Raw genomic sequence first — 26,904 nt, 5'->3', positions numbered from 1 at the left:
AAACTGCCTTGGCTTTTGCCCATTTCCTGGTATCGTGTCTTTAGGGCTTTCTCCACCAAGGTATGTGTCCAGCCAACAAGTAGATGAAGAGATATTTGAGAGCACATGGGCCAAGCTGAGCCTGAATCTCATCAGATCATGGCCACCTGAAAGACTGGGGTGTGGGAGATTTCAATTAAGTCTGTATTTTCTTGGTTTCTTATTCCACTGGGGGAGAAATCTAACTCTTCGGAGACTACAAATGCAAGTTTTAGAGGTCCTATGGGGAGGATGATAGCTTTGATCACTCAAGTTTTCTTCCATAGTAGTTTCTCTGTTTTTTGTTTATTTGCTTGTTTTATTTTAACAGTCACATTGGCTATAACAGGAGAAAGAACACCTTTGTGTTAGAAAAAATCCAGACTGGGTTAACCTCCTGAGAAACTGGCATGAGAATCTGTCTTTGCCCTCCCTTAAATTATATACTTGTTCTCCCCCACTGCTAAGATAAAATACAATGAAAAAGAGTCTTTTCAATTTTTCTTTCACCAGCGTGTTAAGATATTGTCAGGTCAGCCCTGGTGGTAGGGTAGCAGATGACTAATAGCTATGTTTTTTAATTAAACGCTATCAGAAGCGGATGATAGATTAGCATTCCCACCCCCTGCATTTCCCAGAACATTTCAAAATTACTTTTTGAAAAATGGACTTAAAAAAAAAAAGCATGAAACAATGATGGGAATTCCTTGTCCTCATTTCTGGACTAGAATAAAAGCTTTCTAGCTGTGAGAGAAGGAAAACTTCATTTGTTTATTTATTTATTACATTTCAACCCAGCGCAGGCCTGACTTGTACCTGGTTGGTATTTCTGCACCAAAGCTGGATCTCACCTTCATAGGTCTCTGTTTTACTGCAAGTATTTCTACTGTCACAGGAAAGATTTTATCCTATAAATCCCTGCAGCAAACTCTATCCTATAAATTATCCTATAAAATATTTTATCCTATAAATCCCTGCAGCAAACTCTGGTGTCTCTGCTGGTGTAAATGATTGTGGATCTCCCAGCAGGTAAGTGGGAAGAAGCTGGCCAAGAGGTTTTACCCTGCTCTGCTTTGCAGGACATGTTAATTCAAGATGCCCAATGATATTTAGTTAAGTCGCATGTTTTGTTCTGCTGCAGATGAACACTGAATACATCTTAAAGCAGAAGGCATAACAGGCATGATTCATGTCAATAACCCTCACATATGCAGTGATGAATATTGACTAAAGTGCCCTGATTCTCTCTATGGGCATGTGGAGAAAAAGCTCATTCTGGACAGTCCCAGGGTTCATACACTAGCTCAAGGACTTTTCCTGCACCACAGCTGTAAAGTGGGAGAATTACACCAGGTTTATTTAATCCAGGCATTGTGATGAACATGTTACTGTGGTCACATTAGCAGCTGCTTACAGACAACTTTCTGTAAGCACACAGGTGGTGACCACGTATTAAAGGCAAACTCTTGCCTATTTTTTCTTTGCCTCTCCAGCAGAAGCACTACAAAAAAGTGCAGCTCCTCTTCCTCTTTCCTCATGACATTATTATGTAAATCATTGTATCACTAAGAATAAGCACTTTGCCTATGCCTGAGAAGAGATGTTATCTGGGTTTCTCACCTTACAATTCAAAAAAAAAAAAAAAAAAAGAAAAGAAAAAAGAAGGCATTGTATCCAAAAAGGAGATGCTGGCATTTGTGATACTTAGAGCTGTAACCCCTGAAAATAATTAAACATAGGATGTTGAGTGAGCCCCACATTTCTATTGCTGGTATTTACTGGGAGTGAATGAAGAAAAGTCTGAACCCGTGGAAAGTAGAAGCTCTCTTATCCAGAAGTAGCTCATAATTCAGGGCTACAGTTCTGCACCTAGAAGAAATAAGGGTCCAGAGTCTGAAACTGAGAAGCAAGAACTGAAAACATATCTCAGTGCAAGCTGAGTGGATCACCATTTTCTCTTGAAAGAACTCTGGCGCGTTTTGTTATGGCTATCAGTTAGAGCACCCAAGCCATGAAGACAGACACGAGCTCTAGACTTTCCAGCAGTTTGAACAGATAGCTAACAACATTGTCATCAGAAAATAAGTGATATTAAAGTGACTAAAGCCTAAAGGGTTTAGTTTTAGGTCAAGCCCTAAAGGGTTAGTTTTGGGTTGCTTTTCTCAATATAGGAGCTTAGATTCTTCCTGAGCTAAACTTTAGGTCCCTGAATGCTATTCTGGATGCTGTCCAGAATGAACAAGTGGTGGGGAATAGGGATGTAAATAAAATGGGCATGTCATTAACTTTTTATCTTCATTTTAATTTCTATTATTCAAGATTTTAGCCCGCAGAAGTTGGTGTATTTGTAAGGAAGGAGATGCAAGCAGTATGCAAGGCACACTATAAATCTGAAAGATTGGAAAATTGGGCTGGTGCCTAGATGGATGTTTATTTTTTTAAAAATATGTATTTATCTCTCTCCCTTTCAATGAAAAGTTGTGTCAGTGCTTAGAAACAGGAAAATGTTCTTTATCCTTTTCTTTTCTCTGCTGCATGTCTTTTTTTTCTTTTTTTTTCTTTTATTTATTTATTTATTTATTTATTTTTCTGAGACTCCTCCATCCTCAGATATGGCACGCATTTGCCATATAACACACAATGTTTCAAAGCATCAGAGTCCTAGCTATCAATATGACTGTGCTAACTTCCTGGATGCCTTGTGCAGTTCAACAAATCCTGAGCTGCAGCACATATGCCAATAAACTCCTGCTTACATGCAGTGGTGAGTGAAAATATGATCTAGGCTCTTCCCTCTGCCAGCTGTATAACTTCTGACCAAGAAAATTCAAGTGAGGTGCAGTTCTCCTGGAGATGCTTATTCATTTCTAGGCCCATCTCAAGTGTGTTGTTGCAAGAAAAAAGAGAAGAAGCTATAGGATGTGGTATTTCCTTGATTTTTTTTCCACTGGACCTGTTCTGAACTCATTTTGAGCACACCAAAATGTCACTTCAGGAGTGAAATAAAAGGAAAAGGCTGCTATGCTGCTGGAAAAGCATCTGCGTCAGAGTTTACCTGCTTTGCATGTAACATGGTGACACAAACAGAGGGGCCTTGTATGCCTGTCACAGTGCCCTGTGGCCAGCAACAGAAACGGGCATTTCTAAATTAATAGACCATTTCTGTATTAATTTATCACTCTGGTACACACAGGGCTAACTATTTTCCAGAAGCTGGCTACTGCACCTCATATAGCTGACTGAGCTTAAAACAGTATGAAAGAAATACAGTTGCTTTCTTGATATGATGTATTTGGCCTCATGAAAGGGCATTTTGTTGAGGTAGCGCATAGAAATCTTAGAAAGTGCCTACGGACACAGATACCATCCCTGGGGGAAGGCAGCAAACCTGAGCAGGGAAAGTGGCGTAAATCACGGGACTTAATGTGCAGCTCGTAAATCCTGTGCTTGTACGGAGCCCTGATTAGGCAGGACGATGTCTGAGGGCTTTTGCTTCGCGTAACGCAATGCGTGGCATTTGCATCCACACAGCAGTGAAACGAGCTGAGATTTGCATCTCATTTTAACTCCTCCACGCTATGGGCGGGTCAGACTCCAATCTTGACTACATCAGTATAAATATGAGAAAAGCCCTCTGTTTCACAAGAGCTACTCCAAAAATACCCCCCCCCCCATTTGAGATGAGGGTCTGACCCCCTTACAATTCCAAATTATGCTAGTTTGACATGAGATACTAATATCAACCAACAAATTTATGTCAAACATCTGTGCTTGCTACTCACAATAATTTGTATATATGCATATAAATGCTTATTTTATATTTGCATATTGTTTATTTGCATATTCGGGGGGCAGAATGCGAGATGTTTGCACCGATAAGTTTTCATGTGCCTGGAGCTGTCTGAGAGGTTAGGTTGTTACTAGACAATGGCTGGATGTTGCTTAGACAGCAAATGTCTGGTGGTCACATAAAGCAGTCAGTGCATAACTCCTGGAGATTTGGGCATGGAATTGCCTTTCCAGGTAGCAACATTTGCAATACTTTGGGTTTCTGGTGCTGTCAACGTTCCCTTCTTAATTTCTTACATAAGCCTTCCTGGATATCTTCTTTCTATCAAAGGTGTGACCAAGGGCAAAAGAGAGGAAGGAAGAGCCCGTTGTCACTCTCTGTCCTGCCATCTGAGGAACATTTTCATGCATAACCTCCGTGTTCAAGGTAAGTTACCTCTGTGGGACCTGTTGTAAGGTGAGGGAGTTGCTATATGCTCCCTCTTCCTCTGCCTTCATAGTGAAAAAAACCAGGTTTTTCTCGGCTCCCATCATTACTGATGGTGACTCAGAGTGAATTATGATTTATATCATCTCTGCAGATGCCCCCACCATGGAGAGAACCCAGCAGCTGTCAGGGCTGTGGGTTTAGGCCCTCCTGAGTGCTTTGTCTTCTCCACTCGTGCAGTGGAGATGTGGGACGGGATGCTGCCCACCACCCTGTGATCCCAGGGGATGTGGCCGCAGCTCTGACAGACGAAGCGATCGAGGTCTGCAGGCTGGGTGCCTGCTCTTGTTTATGCTCATGTAAATTAGGAGACAGCCCAAGGGCCCCCCAGGCTTATTCCTGACCTACATCAGAGTGTGTCAGTAGATTTTGACCCCAGGGACTGGACATGTTAAACGTATTCTAGCTGGCATAGTGCAGGCTAAACAAGTAATCAAATATCCCGTCCTTTCCATTATTTCTTCCTGCTCAGGCACTGGTGGATTTATTAAATAATCCCTCTAAATTAAATCTCTCCCTTTTGTAAACCCAACATGGATATCTATGCTTTCAGGACTTAACTGAAAGAGTGTCTATGAAGCTAATTCATTTTCCTTATCCACTTTCACATGTTAACCATGCAAGGCAGTAAATGCTTTTTTCTTTTCCAGCACAATTAGCTGTAACATATGTTTGTTGCATAGTAATTTATTCTAATGCAGCAAGACAGTATTTCCCTAATGATGTATGCTTCTGAGAAAAGATGAAGCGTCTCTCCTTTAACAAGCATAGGCAGCTGGATGAGAAGCCACTGTTTCCTTTAATCTGTCTCAGGCAGACCCAACCAAGTCACAAAAACGGGTCCAATTCTCTGTGTTCTCAGTAAGCACAGCAGTGATCTCTTCTCCTTGTAGCATCCAGCATTTCACTTGTACTTCATGTGAGAGGAAATGATAAGAGAAGTGAGCCTAGAAGAATTTTTGTCTATTTACTGGCTACTATAAAGTTGTTTTATCTTCTGCAGCAAGCTGTCATGTAAAGTTTTGTGATTTGGACTTCAATTTAAAGAATTATCCCTGCTTAAAAAAAATGCTCTCCAAAGCATGTCTAGGTGCTGCACAGCACTCCATATAGAAGAGAAAACTACACAATAAATCTGGAAGTGTATGTTGTTCATTCCTGCTTTTTTTCCAGTGTCTAAAAGCATTTTTTTCTAATTTCCAAAGTATTTTTTTAAAAAGAATAAGTATTTGTGCCTCTAGGGATCTCACTTTACCCTGGTTGCTGGAGGAGCCTGAAAAAGTCATTGGAGGACCTATACAATGAAAAAACATAACAGCTCTTACTCCACTTTAAGAAAGGAAGGATGCTTGTTATACTGTCTGAATGCTAAAAGCATCAAATCCCTGATCAAATTCCTGGAAGACTAGCAAATATCTGTACCATCCGGAAACCGTTGCTTCTTAAACAGTGCCAGCATGCAGTGAGCAGCAACATGTCAGATGTCAGCATCTTCCAGTGATCTAACCATTTGCAAGGGATCTTACAGCTTCATGAAATCAAAGACACCAAAAATAATCAAAAACCAGCCCAAAACAGTGACACAGCAGTGGGGCTGCAGATAGGGAAAGCCAACATCTGCCTTGTGGTGCTCTTTGGTATAGTGTAATGCCTCCACATGAGGAGATCCCTGAGCAGGTTCTCCCACTCTGCAGCACGCAGGAAGCATCCCAGAGCTCCCACTTTCTATTCTGGCCCTGTTGCCTCCAAGGCTAGGAGCAATGCCTTAGCTTAGGCATAGGTTTTGGCCCACAGTTTTGGCCCACTGTTGCAGATATAATCTTTTCATCTCTCTGTGATACACTGCCTTTTCATTTTTTAGGAGAAAAGTTTCTCCAACACAATAAAACAACCTCTGTAAAATAGATTTTCTTTCATTTCTTTTATTTCTTTTCTTTATTTTCCTTATTTTCCTTATTTCTTTAATTTCTTTCCACTTTTCTCCATCGTGTTGTTCTTCCTTTTGGACTCCTCCTGGGAATTACTTAGGGATACAGAGATATCTCCTTTCTCTTTCATGAGTTCTTAAAACTTTAAATGCTCGTTGTTTGGGAAAAAGAAGTGTTTTTCTGATTTAATGACGGTCCAGGATCAACCTGTATTCAGCTTGATGGCATTTTAAAGGATTGGAAGTCCTAGCATGGCTTATTGTAAAAGCCTTTTTGGCAATGACTTGTACAAAACTCAGCAGTCCCAACAGTGTGGAGGGACAAGGCTGGGCGCATCGGTGCCCCCTGCCCAAGGTGAGGACAGACAAGGCAATGCATTACACAGACAAGGCCCACGGCACCTGAGCCTGTGTAGAATGAGTTGTTGTGAAGTTGGAAAAAAATCATTGAAGTGCAAAGAAATATAATGCAAAGGGTGAATCCCCTGGTGGAGAGCTCACGGGTGGTCACCAGACAGCACCTGGAGGGAAGGCATAGCTTGTGGGATCTGGTGGCACCAACTGGTGGCCCCTGGTCCACACAGCCTTCCCAAACCTCTGGTGGGGCCTGGGTCCCTCCTGGAGTTTTGAGTAGCTGAGTTTCAGAGTATCAGGCTTTATTTATTTTGGGGATTTTCTTCTCTTTCTCCCCCCCCCCGCTTGCAGAGGTGCTAAGTATTAAAATAACAGTGAGGAAGGGGAGAAATCACATCTTGGCATTTCTCAGTGAAAGCCTGCCAGACCTTTAATAAACTGTTTTATGTTGAAAACATTTGAAGAATGGCTCTGCAAACAGTGATAATACTTAATCGTTAAGCTTTCAAACAGCCTGGCCTGACAGCCTTAACCTTTGCACTGTGCAAGTGAAAACATAAGGCACAAACGAAACCCCTTCCTGTAGTAACTCCACTGGGCTGCGTAGCGGATTACACCAGGTATGAATTCACCCCCTGGCATTTGGTTCGTTTCTAGCACCAAGTCATCGTGGCTTAGATTAAACCCCAGTGCCCTGATATAAGGCTCCCAATAGAGTTAATTACTCAGCTCTTTATAATAATCCATCGCACAGTCAACCCACAAAACATTTCATCACAGTAGCAGCCTGAATGTTCAGTTAGGGGGCCAATTAATCAAGTTGGCATTTAAAAAATATAAGACTGCATTTTATAATAGTGTAAAACATCAAGGTATTAATTTTAGTTGCATTTGGCATGCACAGCCGCGTATACACAGTATCTCTCTACCGTTTGATTTATTACATTTAAGACTGAATGGCTTTGGAAATCAATTTTATTAGACTCCATTATTTTCAAACATAAAATAAAGTGAAGGCATTAGTTAATAATAGCTTTTAAATTCTAGATAAAGATGCCCAAAGGGAAAATATATAAACCCTGGTGCATTGTATATTGTACATTTTTTGCATGAAGCAGCTTGGTGATTTGGAAAAAGAAATGGTGCAAATTAAAGAGTGTATAAGGGGATGGTTTGTAGGTATTACCACTCATCCAGTGTGCCCAGGAATGAATGGAAATCATTTCATTGTCTCCAATGTGCTTTGGATCAGAAAATATAAATGCGTGGCATCTGTCTCATTTAACTACAACAATAACAACAGAAAGAGAAAATGAATGAGGAGTTGTCTTTTAAGAGACAAGAGAAAATCCCTTCTTTATTTGCAGATGTTTCCCCATCCAGAGCTATACTGGGGGGAGGAAGGGGTAGATTAGAAATTAATGAAAGAGAGAAATCTGTGTCGCAGCACTGAGAAACTGGCCCACAAGTCATTCCCAGCAGCCTGTAATGTGATCTTTCCCGACTGTCGGCACCTGTGTGATGGAGAGGCCAAGAGCAGAGATTTGTTGGGGGTTTGTAGCTGCTAGGTGGGCAGTAGTTCCCATCGAGACGGTCAATGTGCAGGTTGGTGGAGCAACCAGCACAGGTCACCGTGTGGGGACCAGTGCATGGCCTTCATTGGCAAGGTCTTGCTAGACAGTGAGCATGGCCTGGGGGTTTAAAAACTTTAAACATACACACACAAGTATATGTGTATGTATATATGTGCATTTATATATATATTTTCCTATCAAAACATGGCTACTTAGAATGAAATGAATGTTATCTATGACCATTCTGTGCCTCCAAAATAGACAAATGTATATACAATTTTTTTTAACAAATCATAGGTGTAGGTTCACTTGATTTTGAGGTCTTCTGCTGCTAACACTACCATCACCAGGAGGACGTGGCTCGGGAGCTAGGCCAGAGGGAACACAGGACAGCTGGACACAGCTCGATGCTGACAGAGGTGCTGCAGCAGGTGGTGGGTGTATATATATATGGCCATGGAAAGATGAAAAGTCAAAGGCTGATTATAGCTTTGCTGGTGAAGTTCATGTTACTCAGATTAACCTGTCCTGGCAAGAAATCTGTGTACAAACCCAGATCCTGAAAAGCAGAAATGGGCAGTGCTGTGATATACCTACTGACTTTTTATTTTTTATTTATTTTTTAATTAGAATTCGAAGAGATTCACCTGCTTTTAGGGTGCTTCCTCAACAGACTCTGGGTAATGAGTTCTGCAGGGGAGTCTGAATTTACAGCTGAGATCAATCCCTATGTTATCATATCTATCTAATCCTGTCAACATTACTAATGCTTTGCACCATGGAACAGAGCAGGACCAGTGGTGCTGGCAAACCAAGACCTGCATGAAACCTGAACTGAGTTTTTTCCCCATTGCTTGCAGTGGGCAGCTTCCCTGTGTGGTGCTGATACTGTGTGGTTTTACCCTGGGAGAGTTCCCTGTCTGCTTCCTATTTTTCCAATGAGCCTCTTTCCTTTTGCTGCAGTTTCAAATTCTCAAAATGCAGATTTATTTCTTTTTTTCCAGGGGTTTCTCTCTCTCCTCCTTTTTCTTTTTTTTTTTTTTTTTTTGGAGACGGCATAATCTCAGGACCTCATCTGAACTCTCTTGTGCTAAAACATTAATCTGCATTGCATAACATTTCAGAGCAAACAGTGCTGGAGTGAAAGCAAGCTCTCCCCATCTGTATTTTACTCACTTTGCTCCTCTCGGCAAACAGAGATGACATTTTTGTGCACAATAGGCCAACCCAAGAAATAGAGGGGTTCATTCTGGGAGGGTTTTTGTGTTTGCAAAGTCCTCCCACTATTTTATAAAATGAAGACAAGTCCAGCTGCGTCTCACATGCCAAACAACATACCAAACAGCTTATTAGTTAAGGGGCAGCATCAGCCCCTTTGGGATGAGGTTAGAGGATGGTGGAAAATTGATTTAGGAGAAATGTGAACAAATAAATTATCTACCTAGGAATTATTAAATGTGTGCTTTGTTTTCTTTAATCTTGTTGTTTTATTTTCATCCCAAGGTTCTTCCCAGGATTTGCAGCTGCTACCTGCTGTGCTAACTGGTGCTTGCTTGAGATCCAACATAAGTTATCCAATATTATAACTAATTGGATATTCTTGAGAATTGTACTCCTGGGAGTTGCCTCAACATGGCCACTCCAGGTGCTGATCTGGGTGGCAGCTCCCTTAGCCTCAGGCAGGGACTTTTTCCCAGTTAAGCTGTCTCTTCTCCAGGAAAAAAAAGTCTTTTGGTGTCACACAGCTGAGAAAGGGCCTTGTTGGCACCAGGAGCAGCCCAGGGCTGCGAGGAGACACAGAGTTGGCTGGGAAGGGAAGGGAAAGGGCAAGGCTGACGTCTGTGAGACAGCCACTCCTTCTCCAATTAGCATCCCTCCAGCCAGAGCTGCAGCAGCTCAGCTCTCTCCTATCTCAGTTTTATCCTTTTTGTCTTTCTCTGTCTTCCTGTGAGATGGTCACAAGAGAGGGTCTTGGCATCCTTGATTTGGCAGCTTTCAGCATTGCACATAGGGCTGAGCTTGTCCTGTTGAGCACAGGACATTGCAGCTAGTTTGGGCTTGCTGAGGGTGGCTGTAAGATGTAGACTCCTCACTCATTATTTAGCCTTGACTCGCCTTCAGCACTTGCTTTGAAAGTGTTATCATCCTCTGCTTCTTACCTTCAAAAGCTCGCATGAACAATTCCCTACACTAACTGGCATCATCTGGAAATTGCAAGTGGGAAAAAGGACCTCATTGAAAAAAAAATCTTATTGTCTTGTGACATGGACAAATGCACTACAAGGATCTGAACCCACACAACATTTCCTATCCCAGAGTATTTTAAAAATAACTTTTTTTTTGAAAAGCAGAATTACAGTAGGAGAATACATTTCCACTGTCTCAGGGCACCACAAAAGATGGCCAGGACATGCCTCCCAGTGCACACAGGTTGCCACATGCCAACCATACCCAGACCAGCTCTATCTGAAGTGCTCCTGTAGCCAGAAATCGGGAGGAAGAACCATATTCACAGCTGTTTAGCGATCATGTTTTCAGTGTATGTCTCTGCTTATATTGCCAAAAGAACGGCTGTGGGTAATGGTCCCTGGTCCTGAGGCCAGGTTGGATAGACCCCAGTGTCCCCAGAACCAAGGCTGGCTGGGTCCACACCAAGCCAGGGAACCATGACGCCATGTGACTGATCAGTTGTCCAGGGCTTCAGGTTGTCCCACCACTCTGTGTTATTCAGCACTGCATATATATCTCATGACCAAGATGTGTTCATGTAGGAAACCCATGGCAGAGTTAGGACATGAGCCCATCTCTCTGGAGCCCTAAGAGACTGCACAATTTCCTTCATGTGGTTTTGTTTCTGGCTTTTCTGTAGCACTGAGATATATTTCTGCATTCCTGAGATGGGAACTGTGATTGTCCTGCTGCTGGGGGGAGCTACCCAAATGTAGTAGTGACCTGGTACCTCCGGGCCACTTGGGGCTGTTTCAGCAGTGCACCCCTGGGAGGGGTGACGTGGAGGTCAGGCTGCCCTGGGCCACATTTGGCCACTGCCTAGGTTGCCTCTGGCCGCAGCTGACCCTTGATAATGCTGTTGGCAGCACTGCCCAGGGAGGGCATGGCCCAGAGAAAGCTTATCTAAGTCCAGGTCCTGGTCACATGTGGCTGGGCATGAATGGAGGAGAGGAATTGCAGGTGGTTTTGCATGATCTTCTCTCAAAAGATCCATTTGCCATTGCTAGGACACGGGTTCCCTTAGAGGAAAAAATCCCTGCCCTCTTTGAGAGTTCCCCAAAAGAGCTGAAATCCCTCCCTCCTGCACGCTGCCGAAGTCCAAGCTCATGAGATGAACTGAAATCAGGCTCTGGCTGCAAAGCATAGCCCCAGACTTGAATTCTTTTGGAGTCTGGTGGATTCAGTGCTGGGAATTTACTTCCACTCATGCTGGGGGTAAAGGGATTAGCTGCGAAGCCCTGATCCCACTCCGTGCTCCTCCCAAAGCTCAGGGCAGCCTGGGCTCCCGGGCCGAGGTTCAGGCCTCTGAAAGTGGTTAAATGGGAACGTCCATCACTCGGGGCGAATAAAAGCGAGCATGGCTCTTTTAAAAGAGAGCGATGACTTGATCAAAATGCTGCTTTGTCATATCTGTTTCATAAAAATTTGCCCCCTCCGGGCCAATCCGGCTTGATGTCAATGGTGAACGCCAACCACAGCCTTGTCTCGGTGAGTGCCGCACAAAGCCTTAATTTCACAGCCTTCAAACAACAGTGAAAAATCACCAGGAACTCTCTCCCCGGCTCTGGGATCTCCCTAGCAACCTCAGGCCAAGCATACTGTAATTCAATTTACGCCTTGAACTCCCTCAGGAGCCTCTTCTTTAAAATCTGTCACAGTCAACGTGCCTTGGGAAACTATTACGAGCGCCTGAACCTTTGACCAGCCGGAGAGAGCGAGCGTTGGTATAAATCTCCGTGAGCACGTTTGGCCTGTTTTTTTTTATGTTTGCTGTGTGGTGCGTTTAACATTCAGCCCGTGGCCTCCCATCTCCTTTTCTGCTTGGGAAAGGCACCCCGCATCTGTCACGCCGTCCGGACGGAGGCGCGGGGGAAATGCCTCCGCTCAGCCAGAAGAATGGCTTTGTGCGGAGATGCACGGACACGGCCCCGGGCGCGTCGGGAGACGGGGTGTCATGGGAAAGATAAGCAGGAGTGACCTGGCAGGTTTGGGAATGTCTCAATCCGGGGCTCGGAGTGGGCTCACAAAAGAGTGAAAGCTTAGCAGGGGAACACAAGCGATAATGAACTGCTCGCTGTGTTTAAATAGCCGTCCTCCGAATGGGGCTGCAGCGAACATTGTCAAGTTGCTTCAGTCGAAGCAAGGTTTGGAAGCCCGTAATTTTCAGGGCTATTTGCTCAGGAGCCCTGTGTGAGCATCTTGAAAAAATTACTGCTTTCACTGACAAATGTCATTTTTAAATTAGCCATATGACACGATGTCTTATAAATAGGATCCCTCGCTCTGTGTTAGCTCTATGTCTAGAGTGTGGTCAGAAAGAAGGGACAGCCTCTCAATGAGAAATGCTTGACGGGAAATGGGTCGGTGTTGTAAATCCGGGGACAGATTCAGGCTAGGGTCACTCAGGGAAGGAGGAGAAGGAGGAGGAGGATTAGGAGGAAGATCTGCTCCCATGGATGTGCCGGGAGACTCACTCATATAGGCTTTGATGGGATGGGCAGGTGCTTTGCACCTCTGATTTGGCTGTTAAAGATTTGTGAGTAATTGCTATCTGGCAGTATTCCAACCCAATCTGAGCATTTTATCCCTCTCTCCATCACACTGCATTGGCCAGGAATAGTGACGGGATTTTCCAGCAGGATCAAAAATAGACATCCCGTTTATACCCTGTCCTCTTGCTGAGCTGCAGAAAGGTATCCTAAGTAAAGTGGTGTGGTGTGATAACACACCTAAGTGCTGGCGATTACTGACAGCTCATGTGAATTGAAATTGCTGCTTCCAGAGCTGAAGGAGGGGACCACGCTCAGCCCATGCAGCCCCTGCTCATGGAGTGGGGAGGGTTTGATGCTCAGCACAGGCACAGATCTGATCTCGGCACTCTTTCCTCACATTCCTTAATATGACCATATTTATATTTTCAGGCCTGCTGTTTGCTTTGATCTCGGGGAAGCTCTGTAATGCAGGTTGGGGAACGGTATTTAGCCTGGCGGTATCTCCATCTACTGTCAGAGAACAACAGCCTGCAGCTTTTTCCAACACTTGGAGAAGTGCTGAGATAAGGACAGCATAAAACCAGTAAGGGTCTGAATTCTCATCTGCAGCTGAGTAGAGACTTGGCATCGCTTTATGCTGGGAGAACCTGCTCTGACTTTAGTGAGGCTTACGGGGATTTGGCATTGCAAAATAAGTGGCTGCTGAAAGGCAGACAAGGCCCTTAAGAAATGACAGGGTAACATGCAAAGCCATGGAGCTGGAAACCGCGGTGCTGTGATTTAGAGCAGCAAGGCTGGAGCAAATGCCAGCTCAGGGCAAATGCAAATCTGTTGTGAGTTTTGCTTTCCCCTCTGGCATTTCTTGCTTTTGCAGCTCTGTGCAGAGTCACTTTGCTCGGTGCTGTGCCCCTGCATATGGTGACTGGTACGGCGTGGTGCTGGCACAGGGAGTGCGGAGGTGCAGTAACACCATGTCACTATTCATCCATCACAAGCACACACACATCGCTGGAGTACCCCCGGGTTCCCATGGGGCAGGGCTGTCCTTCACCTGGCTGTCTCCAGTTTAAATAATTCCTCCCCGCTCAAAACTGAGCCGTAGGAAAAGCACGCATATTACTAATTAACCAGAGATCATTGTTTTACCCCAAACAATGATATCAAAATTCATCAGTTTCAATGGAACAGGACTATTTAGAGAGAGATCGATTAGTGTCACATTAGCAATGTTCCCTTAACTGTTTGTGCCCCTAACAGCAGCCTAATCATTATACAGAACAAGGGGATAGATTTCATTCCCAAAGTGGGTTACACCATCAGTGTTAAAGCTGGGCTCCCATTTATTTAAGATAAACCGTGCAAAGCAGTAGACAGAGTTGGGTAACTTCATGAGCTGCCCGGGGCTGCCAGGACTGCTCTCAGCAGAGATTTCAGCAGCCAGACGGGGCACGGGGGATGCCTGGTGCTTCAGACCTAAACCTGAACATTTGCAAAGCCAGGGAAGCAGATCATAATAGCTGCTTTGCACCAGGGACACTTTGTTGGCTCTACATCAAGAGAAAAAAAAATTAAATATCATTTATCTTTCTCTGGGGAGTTTACGGGCCAAGTTTTGAGGGAATTATCTTTTTCGCATCGCCTGTTCGCTTGACTGTATAAATACAATACCTGCTTGAGAGAGGAACAACAGTGCTCCTTTCAGCCTTGCAGGATTTCAATTCACAGTAAGTTTATCTGACATCTCTCATGATTAGCTGTGAACTTATCTCAAGCAAGAGAGAGGGGTGGGGAGAGAGCAAGAGCGAAGAAGATAAGTACCAAACAAAAGATTTTTGTCTATCTCTGTTTGCTGCCTTAAACAAGCCCGGTCTGTCAGGTATTGAAATACAAAGCAGCATGTAAATTTTGGAGCAGGGAGCAAGCAGAAAGCATGGTATAGGAACCTATTTTGGACACCAAATACACCTTAAATATTATTTGTGTTTCTTAACAAATTGTAGGGCTAATTCCATGTAGTCAGTGGTAAAAATTCTGTGAGCAGGTAGGAGCTTGCTTCGAGGTGCAGTGGAAGATTCCCAGTGATTTTGGGTAGGTCTGGGTCAGAGCAGGACTGGGGCAGTTTGCAGCTGAGTCCTGCAGCTTGCTGCAAGGTGGAGGTGTCCCTCTAAGGGCTGCAGGACTCTGGAGGTGACCAGCTTTATAGCCTGATCCACTTCCCAGTGGAGGTAATGAGAAAGGCCCAGTTTACCCGAGCGGTTTGAGGAGTCAAATGGGCATTTTTTACCATTTGTAAAGCCAGGGATTACCATTGTTTCCACCACTTACAGATCAGAGGACATCAAATGAAATGATCACAGAGACATCCTAAAGCACGCCAAACTGAGTACCTTTTCCCACCACACATGGCCTCATAGTGGAATTCGCCTCCACAGGGTGTTATGTCAAAAATATAAATTTATTCAAATATGTAGACAAATCTGTGAAGGAGCCTTAACAGCTAGTAAAGATAAAAATGCAAATCCAACCCCAAGGAATTCCCTGAGCTAGGCCCTGATATTTGGGCTCATGCTGTAGGAAGCATTGTGCTCATCTGATTGAGGCTTCTCTTGGTATCTGCTGCTGGTCACCTCCAAAGGAGGACACCAGCTGAGCTGCACATTGGTTCTATCTCTGTTAACAAATCCAAAAGAGAAGCAGAACATCTTTTAACAAAATTGCTTATGTTTTTTAATAGAAAAGAAGAATCACTGTATTTTCAGTGAAGTGAAGCAGCGCAGTGTTCACTACTGGCTTGATGCCTGCAAGATCGCTGTTTCCAGGGTGCTCCACACTGTGGTGCCTTACATTATTCAGGGCTGTAGACAAGAAGTTATTCCAGAATAGCCCTGAAGGAATAGTTGTTCCAGAGATAACTGTCCCTGAGTAACTCCATATGTGGACATTGTTACTTCTGGTTACCAGCATCTTCTGCCGGACTAATCTAAAATGTCTCTCTGTTCTCAAATATGAGTCTTCACCCATGTGTTATTCAATTATTATTGCTCTCTGAATTCACCTTGCCTTTAACATGAGAGGCCTATAAGTATAAAGGGGCCCAAGGACAGAAGTTCATGTGGTAACAGCTGGCACATGTTGATTGCTCATCATTTCACAATATTAATTACGTTTTGTTCATAAATGGCCTGTGCTGGAGTCGCTGAATGTACTTTGAGAAATCACGGTGGAGTAAGCAGTCTTACTTACATTGCACAATCAGGGAAAACTGAGGAACAAACACAATAAGGCACAATTTTCCAAAATGATTATTAAGCTGAGATGTTCCATTTTGGGCAAAACCGAAGTGGAGAACAAGAAGAGTTGGACTTTGAGATAACGGTGAGCATCTGCACTTGGAAAGCAAGAACTTCTAAAGGGTCTAAGAATGGAGGCAACAAAACTTTCTTGTCCCTCCTGATTATGTTGGCTGATACAACTGGTCACACAGATATTATTAGCATCATTAATGTAGTTACAGACAAATATAGATCTGGGGATTCTCATTGCTCTACACACTCAGCAAACATATGTCAAAGAGTCGTCCTTGCCCTAAAACCTTGTTCTCCAAAGAGCAACACATAATCACAGGGCTGAAAATGGGTCAAAGAAAAATAACTGTTGTCCAGTTGGGAGCTTCTCAGGAAGAACAGAGCAGCACTCTACCTGCTCAGCTGCAGTTTGGCTGCGGTTTCTTGCCGGCTGTATAGAAGAGGAGGGAGCTGGCAGGAATCACGGGGCAGGCTTTGCAGTGCTTTGGTGGGAACCTTTCCCGTTTCCCCATGTGGCAGGAAAAAACGGTCTGAAAAGTGATTGTTGGAAAGAGTGGAGCAGGCGAGTGGGGCTGGCCTCATCTCCCCCACCTGCCTAGCAACTTCAGGGAAGATTTGGGAAGCAACACAAAACCATTTTCTTTCTCCCTCAGCCTTTTCCCCCTCTCGCAGGCCATAACCTGAATTGAATTCTGTCTCCTTCCCACTGTCTTTCTTCTGTTGCAACTCCAGTGGCGTATCCTGGCACTTTCCAAAGTGAAGTCAGATTTTGGCAGCATCCCTTCAGCTGCGATGAAAGTTACGACAGGGAGGATAAGTGGAATTTGATAACAAAAAGCCTCTTGAGGCCTTTTCATCTTTGAACCACTGGCAGTCCCAATAAAGTCCTGTTTCTGTCTCAGCATCAACATTCACAATTCTGAAAAAAAAAAAAAAAGAAAAGAAAATGGAAGATAAAATAAATAGGAATTACTACAGCAGATCCCCTAAAAGATTTTCCTTTTACTAGATTCCAACAAATTGCTTAAAACACGTCTTAAACTGCCTGTATTCTTAGGAATGTAAATATACCGAAGGACAGATTATACAGTCACAGCTTTCGGGGCCAGCATGTCAGAAGTACCAAAGATGGGGTTGTAATCCTCCCCCTTGTTCTTTCTGGCAAAATATTCTTATGTGGTCAGAGTGACCTACCGTGCAGTCATGTCAGCTCCTAAGTGGTTTAAGATAAGTGTCCCTTGATCACAAGGGAAAATGTGTGGAAATTTTCCAAGACATAAGTGTTTTGAAAAGCTATTGGCGGTTTGCAATGAAGAAAATACATTCTCCTCCCCGCTTATTGCTGAATTTCTATGCTCAAATGTAAATATAATTTAAGTATAAAGCAATACATTTTTTTTTTCAAGCACCAACCTAAACAACTGCTAGAAAAGAGAAAAAAAATCAGACTGAACTCTAATGACCTTTGTGTATGTGTATTTGACAATATAGCATCTGTAGCCAAGGTTTAAAAATGGTTCAGTCTTGCATCAGAGGGTAGATTGGACCATATTTCTAAACTGTGCTGCAGTATTAGACATACTCATTTATCTTCTGTTTCTTCAGTTAGATTTCACAGAAATAAAGAGGACGTACTTGCCAAAGCACATGTTTCAGAGTAAATAATGATGAAAAAATGTCGTGTTTTGTTTGCCAAAGTGCAGTATTTTGTGTTAATGCACAGAGGACTCCCATGGTGGGAATGTCCAAACTGGGAGAACATCCTGGCTCAGCAAGAGTGATGGTGGGGCTGCTTAGAGGAGTTCAGAAGATCCAACACCAACCTGGAGAGGAGGCACTGGGCTGGCAGCAGCCTTCATTTTGCTCCTTGGATGCAGTCCCTTTGCCTCTGCCAACCCCTACCATCACAGTCTGCAAGAACTGAGGTAGAACAGAGATCATTGGGACGACCTTCCTTGGAAAAATAGTTAGAAGTGCAACTTGGTATTTTGTATTTTGGTATTACTACATATCCTTCTTCAAGAGTGCTGTGTTGGCTACCTAGAGAAGATCAGAATGTTGTCAATATTGAGTTTCCCTCTCTTTCCCTGCATGTCTCCAGCTATGTGTAGAGGAGAAAAACTATGGGTGAGCTCATTTCTCTACATGGTCATTACCATGGTGTTCTCTTATTGATGGCCAAAGCATTTGCCATCAGTTGCTGGAACAGTCTCTGAACACTGGGAGAAGAGAATTAGCCAGCCTGTGCTGCACACCCTGCTAAGCACCCTGGACTCTGGTTTTGTCAGCTTGAGCCAAACTTCTGAGCAATAACTGTGAAAATGCTTTCTCAGAAACCTCTGGGAACTCATTAAACATCAGGCTTTTGAGTCTGGGGAGCTTCAGGAATATGTCCTCAGGGTTTGCAGGACTGTGCTGTCTCCTCTATGGTCTATTCACCCTCTCCCATCTCACCTTCTCCCAGAAGAGAAGTGAAGAAAACTTTGCCAAGTTACCAGAGCCATTTTTCCACTGAAGATTTAGGTATCTCATCATTATCCCAGAGGCAACTAAAATCCAGTATCTGTTAATAAAAACTTATTGTATATGAATCCCATTTGGGCTGGAATATATAAAGCTGCTCTACTGCAACAGATTGTGTTGACATGATTTTAAAAAAATCATACAAGAATCCAAGTGGAAGGACAATTTTCTACTCAGTTTTGTTTTCATTGTGGTGGTGATAGTGATAGTGGTGATAGTAATGTGATTGTGCTCTCACCCTTTTCCTGGTGTACTTTGCTGCCACTGCCCAGCTGGAGGGCTTCAGTGGCCACCAGATTTTGCCCTGCAGTTTTCCTGGACTTCAAGTTTCTTTGTGAAAGTCTTTGATATGAGTAATACATCCGCAATACAGTGACATCAGCCCAGGTTGGAAAGGGAAAAATGCTCTCAGGCCTTCCTTGTTTATAAGACAGGCGATAAGCCAGATTTCACCCTGGCTTACATCAAATTCAGGGCTAGGTGACGTAATGTAGGTCAGGATTCAGCTGTGCAAAACCTGGGAGAGGACAGAAAAGACAGCACTGACTTCCAAATGCCTTAATAAGGGCATCTTGTTTTAAAGGGAGAGTTAGTCTAAAGTAACTACTCTTATGCTAACAGTTATGACTAGGCAACTCTAAGTGTTTAAATCAAGTGGGATTTTCTATTCAAGGCACTGCGAAAGACCACGTTTTTTAAATGCTTAATCTGGTAGCCCAGGCCTGCTCAGGAGTGTCATTTGTTGGGGAGAGGAAGATTTAAAGTGGAGAAACGTATGTAAATGGCTTTAGTCTCATAAAAAACAGCCCAGATAGTTCATGAGCATCTTAACATAAAACTATAAATTACTAAACCCACAGTTATGCTTTAGGGAGAAAAATAAATTAGAAGCTTTAATTCAGCAAGGCCTGCAAAGCTTCATGCTTTCTGTAATTCTCTAAAACACTTCAGAGAGAAGACTTTATGCTCACAGCACACACACGCGCACACTCATACATGCAGACACGTGGAAACTCACTAGTAATGGGTATTTTGAATGGCTGCAACATCCCCAAACCCTACAGAGCCCTTAGCAGAAGGGAATTGGAAATGCTTCTCCTGCATTGCTCCTGCTGGGCTGCAACTGAAAATTCATGCATTATAATGCTAGCTTCAATCCGATGAGAGTTTAATTCACTTCCTCCCTTGAGGTTGAGCTCTCTCAGAGACTGCTGAGACTTGAAGGGCTGGGGAGAGCCTTGGTGAGGGTTCCCAAAGTTAGTGTTTCGCCCAAAAGGTGTGTTTGCCCCGCTGCTTTGCTCTGCAGCTGCCCAACAGAGGATAAAATGAGGGATAATAATCAAGAAAGGATGCCGGTTGGTATACAGCTTGCACTTCATTTTCACCTGTTAAGATGTAGGTGTGTGGGCAAAGGTTTATTTCCATTAACGTTAAATATGCCCAGCCTGCCTCTGATCTGTTGCACTAATGCCTGTCCACAAGAGGAGCATTGATTCAGGGGGCTCATTTCACCGTCTTGCTCCAGCATAATATTGGTGGGTCTGAGAAGAGATTTGCCCTGACACCTTTTGTCTGCAGCTTGCGGACACCATTGTCTGTGGTGCATAATCTGATTTAGCCTAATCCAGTTCTAATGGGAACTCCCACCTAGGAAATGGGGGAATAGAGATACTGTGGGATTTCCACTAGGTCATGGTGGTCTGTTTTGTTTTCGGTTTTTGTTACTTTTTAGTAGCAAAATAAATAAATAAATAAGTCAAGCCTGAGCTCTTGATGGATATTCTTGGTAAAGAAATCCCTAAATGTCCGTTTTGTCTCCTTCCTCTGCAAATAAGTTTCACCTAAGACATGTGTCCTTTTAAATTACAAAAGATAACATTTAGTTCTGTTTACTATATCATGCGGATTCTAAGAAAAATATCAGTAAAGAAACTTGCACAAATGAAAACCCTGGATAACACTAAATATCTTTATCATCAGACTACTAACTGTTGTAGTACTAAATACATAAGTGAACATGTACTACATTAAAATTATTTCCAGAAGCAAAAGTGAATCTTCTCTCTGTGGAAAAAAATGCATTTTCAGACATTCTTTTTATGTGCCCAAATGCTAATCATTTATTCTCCATTTTTATTTTTTCTTTTTCCTCCTGTTAATCATGCAGGCTTCATTAGTTGTCACGACGTCTGTGTGTCTGTCAGAGACAGTTGCACACAGATTGCAGCCCCCTGAGCATGGTCCCAGATGAGGCTGAGACAGCAGACTGGAGGAAATGAGTAAAATATCACTTTTTCTTCTGAGAGAGCCTCCCCTGGCAGGGAGCATGAGAGGAAGCTCAACTTCTTGCCTGCATCTCAGATTCATTGCTGTCTGCTCCCAACACTAGGGCTTTGATCTAGCGAAAGCCTTAAGTGTGCTCTTACCTTTGGATTCGTGATGAAGTACCATGAACTTTGCAGGGTCTCGAGCACCTACTCAAAAACAGGCACGTGCCAGAGTGCTCAGCTGAACAGGAATCCACGGCCCAGATCCATCCTGACGCACTTGGGAACCAAAATTAGTTCTCCCTATATAGTCAAAGAAAGGAAGAAAGTACTTCTCCAAAACCTTTAGGGGATAATCCGGCCTGTCACCTGAATTAGACGTATTGGAGAGCAGCCCAATTTTTTACACTTGCTCCCGTTCTGCAGATTGTTGGCTGGTTGTACAGTGCTGAGAATAAATACCAAACAATACTCACTCAGAGGCACGTTGGCCTTCAGCAAGGGTGCCTGGGGTAGGGCTGTCCTGCCACCCCAGGCAGGATGGTGGCAACCTGCAGAGGGTGGTCCCCTTTACCACTGCTGTACCCATTCCCACCCACTTATCCCACATCCCACAGCAAGGCAGCTGTGGATGTGGGATAAATGGGAGGGCTGGGAGGACAGGTCATGAATTTATCCCTGAGGTTGCTGAACCTCCTGCTCACCCTTTGAAGGGAGGGGAGAGGAGCACGGCGGGCCTGGCAGTCCCAAAAAGTGGGTGTGGAAGGAGGCACGGTGCCAGTGTGACCCTGGGAGATGAGTGTACTCCTGGGGGGGTCAGTGATCCCCAGCAGCTCTCCTTGCCCCCAGCTCGGCTTGGTTCAGAGCAGAAGAGGAGGAAGACAATGGGTGCCCGCACATCTCCCCAGGAGCCCCTCTGCTTGGCTCTCGGTGTCCTTTTGCTTGGCACTTAGCAGAAAGTGATAACAACAACAAAACAAACTTTCAGCAGCTCCAATTAAAAGAAAAAAGAGCCCAGTGTTTTCTCACTCAGAAGCACTGAGAGCTGAGATGTCACCCGGCTATCAGCGATACCTGGAAAACACTGTGCTCGGTGCCAGAGAACCTGATGTGTTTTTTTCCTTTTTATTTTAATGGCAGCACTCTGAAAGAACTAGTTGTTAGGTGCATTGTACACCATGGGAATGAAGTGTGGGGTCATTTTGGTCCTGGCATTCTGTATTTCTTTTCACCTATCCCAGCAATCTCTAAGTGGGGGAAGGAGGCAGTGGGTGCTCTGGGTCAGCCGGAGGGGCTCTGCCTGCTGTTCCCATCACACCTGTGTGGCTGAAGGGATGAGGAACTTCTGTTACACACACCAGTGTTTCACGGGGTGATAAATCAAATGCTTTGTGTTGGCACAATAGATACAGTTAGAAAGATGTGCAAAGATTAGTGCATCACGCAACAAGAGAAACTTTAGAGCCAAGTAAGATGTAACCAGTAAAGGATGACATTGTCTCCTGTGTCCCCACAGAGTGCAAATTTGGGGTCAGATAAGGCATCCTGAACTTCTAGAAGAAAGGGCTGAGTTTAACGTTGCTTGGGATAAATATCAGCTATTCTAGTAAACTTATTCTCTTGCTGTAAAATCTGCTCCCTGGCAGAAGAGCTGGGACAGTGCATCTGCTAACAGGGCAGCAGACTCCAAATATTGATTGTTAATTTAGAAAGCCTCCTCTCCTCTCCTCTCCTCTCCTCTCCTCTCCTCTCCTCTCCTCTCCTCTCCTCTCCTCTCCTCTCCTCTCCTCTCCTCTCCTCTCCTCTCCTCTCCTCTCCTCTCCTCTCCTCTCCTCTCCTCTCCTCTCCTCTCCTCTCCTCTCCTCTCCTCTCCTCTCCTCTCCTCTCCTCTCCTCTCCTCTCCTCTCCTCTCCTCTCCTCTCCTCTCCTCTCCTCTCCTCTCCTCTCCTCTCCTCTCCTCTCCTCTCCTCTCCTCTCCTCTCCTCTCCTCTCCTCTCCTCTCCTCTCCTCTCCTCTCCTCTCCTCTCCTCTCCTCTCCTCTCCTCTCCTCTCCTCTCCTCTCCTCTCCTCTCCTCTCCTCCCATAGCACAGTTCTCCAGGAAAAGCATCTCCAATCATACATATTTCCCAGCTCTGTCCTGAGACACAAGCAGGGAATTAGCTTATTTTTCTCAGTGCTTTGTGCTAGGGTTTCTCCCAGCCAAGAAAAGCAGTGATTGATGGTTAGATACAACTTTTAGCTTTTAAGCACCCTTACAAGGCACTGTCATTATTTCCGATTTGTGCTTTTGTTCCCAGGCGGACTGCAAGCTCTCCTCTGTACCGAGGTCACCGCTGTGCACATTCACCAATTACAGGGCTAAGGATCCTACAGAAACCTCTGGGCAGTTGCAGGTAAAGGTGGTGGCATTATCTACCCCTAGTTATATGTTTCAGGGCAGTATGAGCTGAGTTAAACCTCCTTGGAGCTCTGCACTGAAATGAGTCCTGCTGGTGAGCGAAATGCTTTACAGAGCAATGCACGTGAGCAAGTGCTGAGTTAAGCCTTAAATAATTAGAAAAATTCTGAACAAATCCCTCCTCTGGGTTTCTCAGTCACATCCTGCCTTTCCGAGGCTCGACACGTAGAGTGCAAGTCCTGGGAGACAGCACTGTCTCCGTTAGAGCATCCTGGCCAGCACCGAGCAGGCTGCCAGCATTTAACTAAACGCAAAGCATCCATAACCATAACAGCTCCCATGGTGCAGCCCACGCAGATATCGATTTATTCATAGCGTGCCCTGTTCTCTGCAACCAGCAGGCTAACGCACCGATATATTTAATAGTCCTGTACTAAGGGCTGAAGACTCAGACATGAGCACATATGGTCCCAAAGTACAGGATGCATTATTTTATGAGGAATTGCTACTCTCACATAGAGTTAAGCTTTCCTTCATCAACCTGTTGCCCTTGATGATGAACTCGCGCCGTTCAAAGAGTAGAAGAGCATCTCTTCCTTGTGAGGTGCTTCTACAAGGGTGACTTTGTGATGCAAAGCCACTGCTTGAAGTTAGTTTTGAAAATAATTTGCTTTCAGCCCTGAAGGTCTTACCCAGGAATAATCCCTCTTTTTTTGGCCCAATTTGAGTTTCTTCAGAAGTTGCCTCTTCAGAAATTCTTCAGAACTGCTTTGTTTTTCTCTTGGGTGTTTAACAAAAATGAAAGCAGCATTGTTTTCATTAGTATCTTCTGCAGAAAAGTTTAATCTTCTCTCAATAAAGTTATTTTTTTTTTCAGCTGAATGCTTTTTTTATTTTTTATTTTTTATTTATTTTTTAAAGTCAGAAACGCTAACATACTACTGTGCAGGAATTGCTGTTTAAGTGCCTTATACTCACATTTGCCTCAATCAACCAGACTCGCTCAGATTCTCTTTCCTGTGATACACCGCAGTCTTCTGTCATGATGTGAGAAAACAGTTACGTTGTGGGAGATAAAACTTGGCCAAGCCCATAAAAGAGAACGGGGGCAAAAAGGAAGGGATCTGAAAGTCCCACCGTTTGCTGTGGAAATCAAGCTGAATCTAAACATTTTTCTTTCAAAGTAAGTATTTGAATTAAAGGAGTACTTGGCATCTTCCTCAAAAAGAAGAACATTTGGAAATAAATTAGTTTAGAAAAAAAAAAAAAAGACCCTTCACCCCCCCGAATACCTAACAGCTAATTTTCCACTGGAAAATAATTTTATTTTTTTTTTTGTGGAAAGTTCTGATGATCTCCATACTTGTGTGCTTGAACCTACATATGTGCTAAAGTGGCTTTGCTGATCAGGACCTCAAAATTTCATATGATGTAGAATTCATACGTTTGTTTCCAGCCAAACCATACCATATAAAAGCTGGCTTATTAGTAGCAATATTGAAGCAACTGGCTAAAAAGGCATCTTGGATACTGCACACATACGGATGCTCTTTATAGAATAAATTCTCTGTGCTCTGATGTGGCAAATGAGGTCATCTGAGTGCACTAACTCCGGTCTTCCTCTCCCTGTTCTGCTTGAAAGAGATTTGAATGTGAAAAGGTTTTGGCACTCGGGGCTCCATGGTTTGGAACGGTTTTCAAAATTGGAGGCTTAAAGGTCACTTTTCTCTGAAGAATTAAGGGACACAACCCCAATACTAGCCATCAAAGAAACTATTTATAAAGAGATGTTTTTAAAAAGCACATTGAGTAGGCTAGGGACGAAGTTATTCCCAATGAACATGCAAGACCTCTGCATTTAGAGTATATTGTTTTATCCCTGCAGCATGACCCTGTCTGTCAGATAAGGAGAAGCAGCAAACCAGGGAGGATGTGGTCTCTGTCTTGGAAGCTGGAAAACAAACTGAAGCTTAGAAGGGTTGTTTTTTCTCCCCTAAAATTAAAACCAGCGTTCCTGTTAGCTTTGTAAACTCCATCCAAACTCAGCTGATACTCCGACAGAGAAAAACAAGATTTCAAAAACTATTCCACATTTGCCAGCGGTGACAGCTGGCAGGGAGGCGCTGGTGAAGGCACAGGATAGTAAGATTGCCTCGTACCACCTTTACATTCTCCCTTTACACCTATACGTTCTCCCTCATCTACCACCTGTCAGCTCTGAGGCTCAGCTCTGTGTCCCTGGCTCTGTGACTTGTTGAGGCTAATCCCGTAACAGTGACATGTATGGCCTGAACAGAGGGCACTGAGGAATATATAAGATAACACAAGTGTTAAAGATTACCAGTTTCTTTTACACAAATTGTAAATGCTGCTGTTTTCCTATTTCAACTCTGCTGAAAATTATAGCTGATAATTTTTCTTTTACCATAATGTCGACTTTTAAATTGTATTTCCTGAGCCTGAAGTAGTATCTCAGACGAGTTTCAGGGATTACCAAATTGATTGACAGACCCTCACCCACGTTCAGGAAGAGGTACTGTAGACAGCTCGCTGCTCTTTGAGGACTGAGTTGGTGGTAGAGTGAGGAAATTGCTTCTGAACCCCCCAAACCGCCTTTTCCATCACACACTAGGCTGCACCCCTGTTGGGTGGGCTGACAGCAAATCTCCATGTTCAAGCCTACTGCACATTGAGCTGGTTTTAAATTTCCTGCTCTCTAAACCATGCTGCAAAACGAATCAAAACACTTTCATTAGAGGGATGAAAATAAATCCCAGTGAAGCTGGATTTTATCATACGGATCTATCAGAAACTAGAAGACCGGGTTATGTGGGGTTCAAGGACGTGGCGATCAGTCACAGGAGCCACATGTGAAGCTGTGGAGGATCCATGCTGCATGCCCAGAGACCAGACTCAGCAACCAGTGCCACCAGCTAGGAGAGCTAAAACTGGCACACTATCACGCCATTCAGTTTTTGGGAAAACTTCATTTCCATCAATGGAAATGGGTCTGGCAGCATCATAAAAACAGCCTTGAATTTTGCTGAATTTCCAGAACTAAAGCAACATCTTGGTGGCATTTCTATTTGTGATTGCCGTCTAAATGCAAATGTAAGCCTTGCAGCACACGTTTGAGTAGGGGGGTAGGTTCTTTTGGGCATGCCTTCACATCAGGATTAGCACAAGCTCTAGCTTGGGAGCTGCTCCAAACCTTTTCCTTACCCCCACTGAGAACAGCGTCCTGGTTAGCTGGTGCTCCCAGCTTGGACAAGCTGCCCCAGCAGGATGCATTGCCTGGAGCATTTCTTTTGCTTTCACTTAGAAATCTGCCACCGCTCGGGGGAAGATTTGGATTACGTTACTCAGCTGCTAATGACTCTCCCATCCCTTCCCGCCACCTCCACCCATACCCAGGGGAACAGTCCCAGTGCACTGGGACAGCCCCACCACGCGCAGAGCAGTGTGGGGCACACGTTGCAGCAAGAAGGCAGCTCGGGAGGACAAATAACCACTTAATTTGGGGGTTGTGGCTGGGCTAAC

At 44.0% G+C, this 26,904-nt stretch overlaps 1 protein-coding gene across 1 annotated transcript in view; it reads left to right on the top strand.

Annotated features, from left to right (window-relative positions):
• The window catches only part of LOC308195133 (uncharacterized protein), a 40,542-nt gene extending 15,272 nt beyond the window's left edge, over nt 1-25,270 (top strand). The window contains exons 5-7 of the mRNA XM_080592083.1: nt 4,139-4,234; nt 23,264-23,359; nt 25,250-25,270. Of these exons, the coding sequence (XP_080448209.1) occupies nt 4,139-4,234; nt 23,264-23,328 (161 nt within the window). The 3' untranslated portion in view covers nt 23,329-23,359; nt 25,250-25,270. The remainder of the gene's footprint in view (nt 1-4,138; nt 4,235-23,263; nt 23,360-25,249) is intronic.
• Nucleotides 25,271-26,904: the final 1,634 nt, after the last annotated feature.

The sequence above is a fragment of the Anser brachyrhynchus genome (genome assembly GCF_964034855.1).
Source record: "Anser brachyrhynchus genome assembly, chromosome: 4".
In the NCBI taxonomy this organism is placed as follows: Eukaryota; Metazoa; Chordata; class Aves; order Anseriformes; family Anatidae; genus Anser; species Anser brachyrhynchus.
Note: the sequence above shows the minus strand (reverse complement) of the source record. Positions and strands in the feature narration are given on the sequence as shown.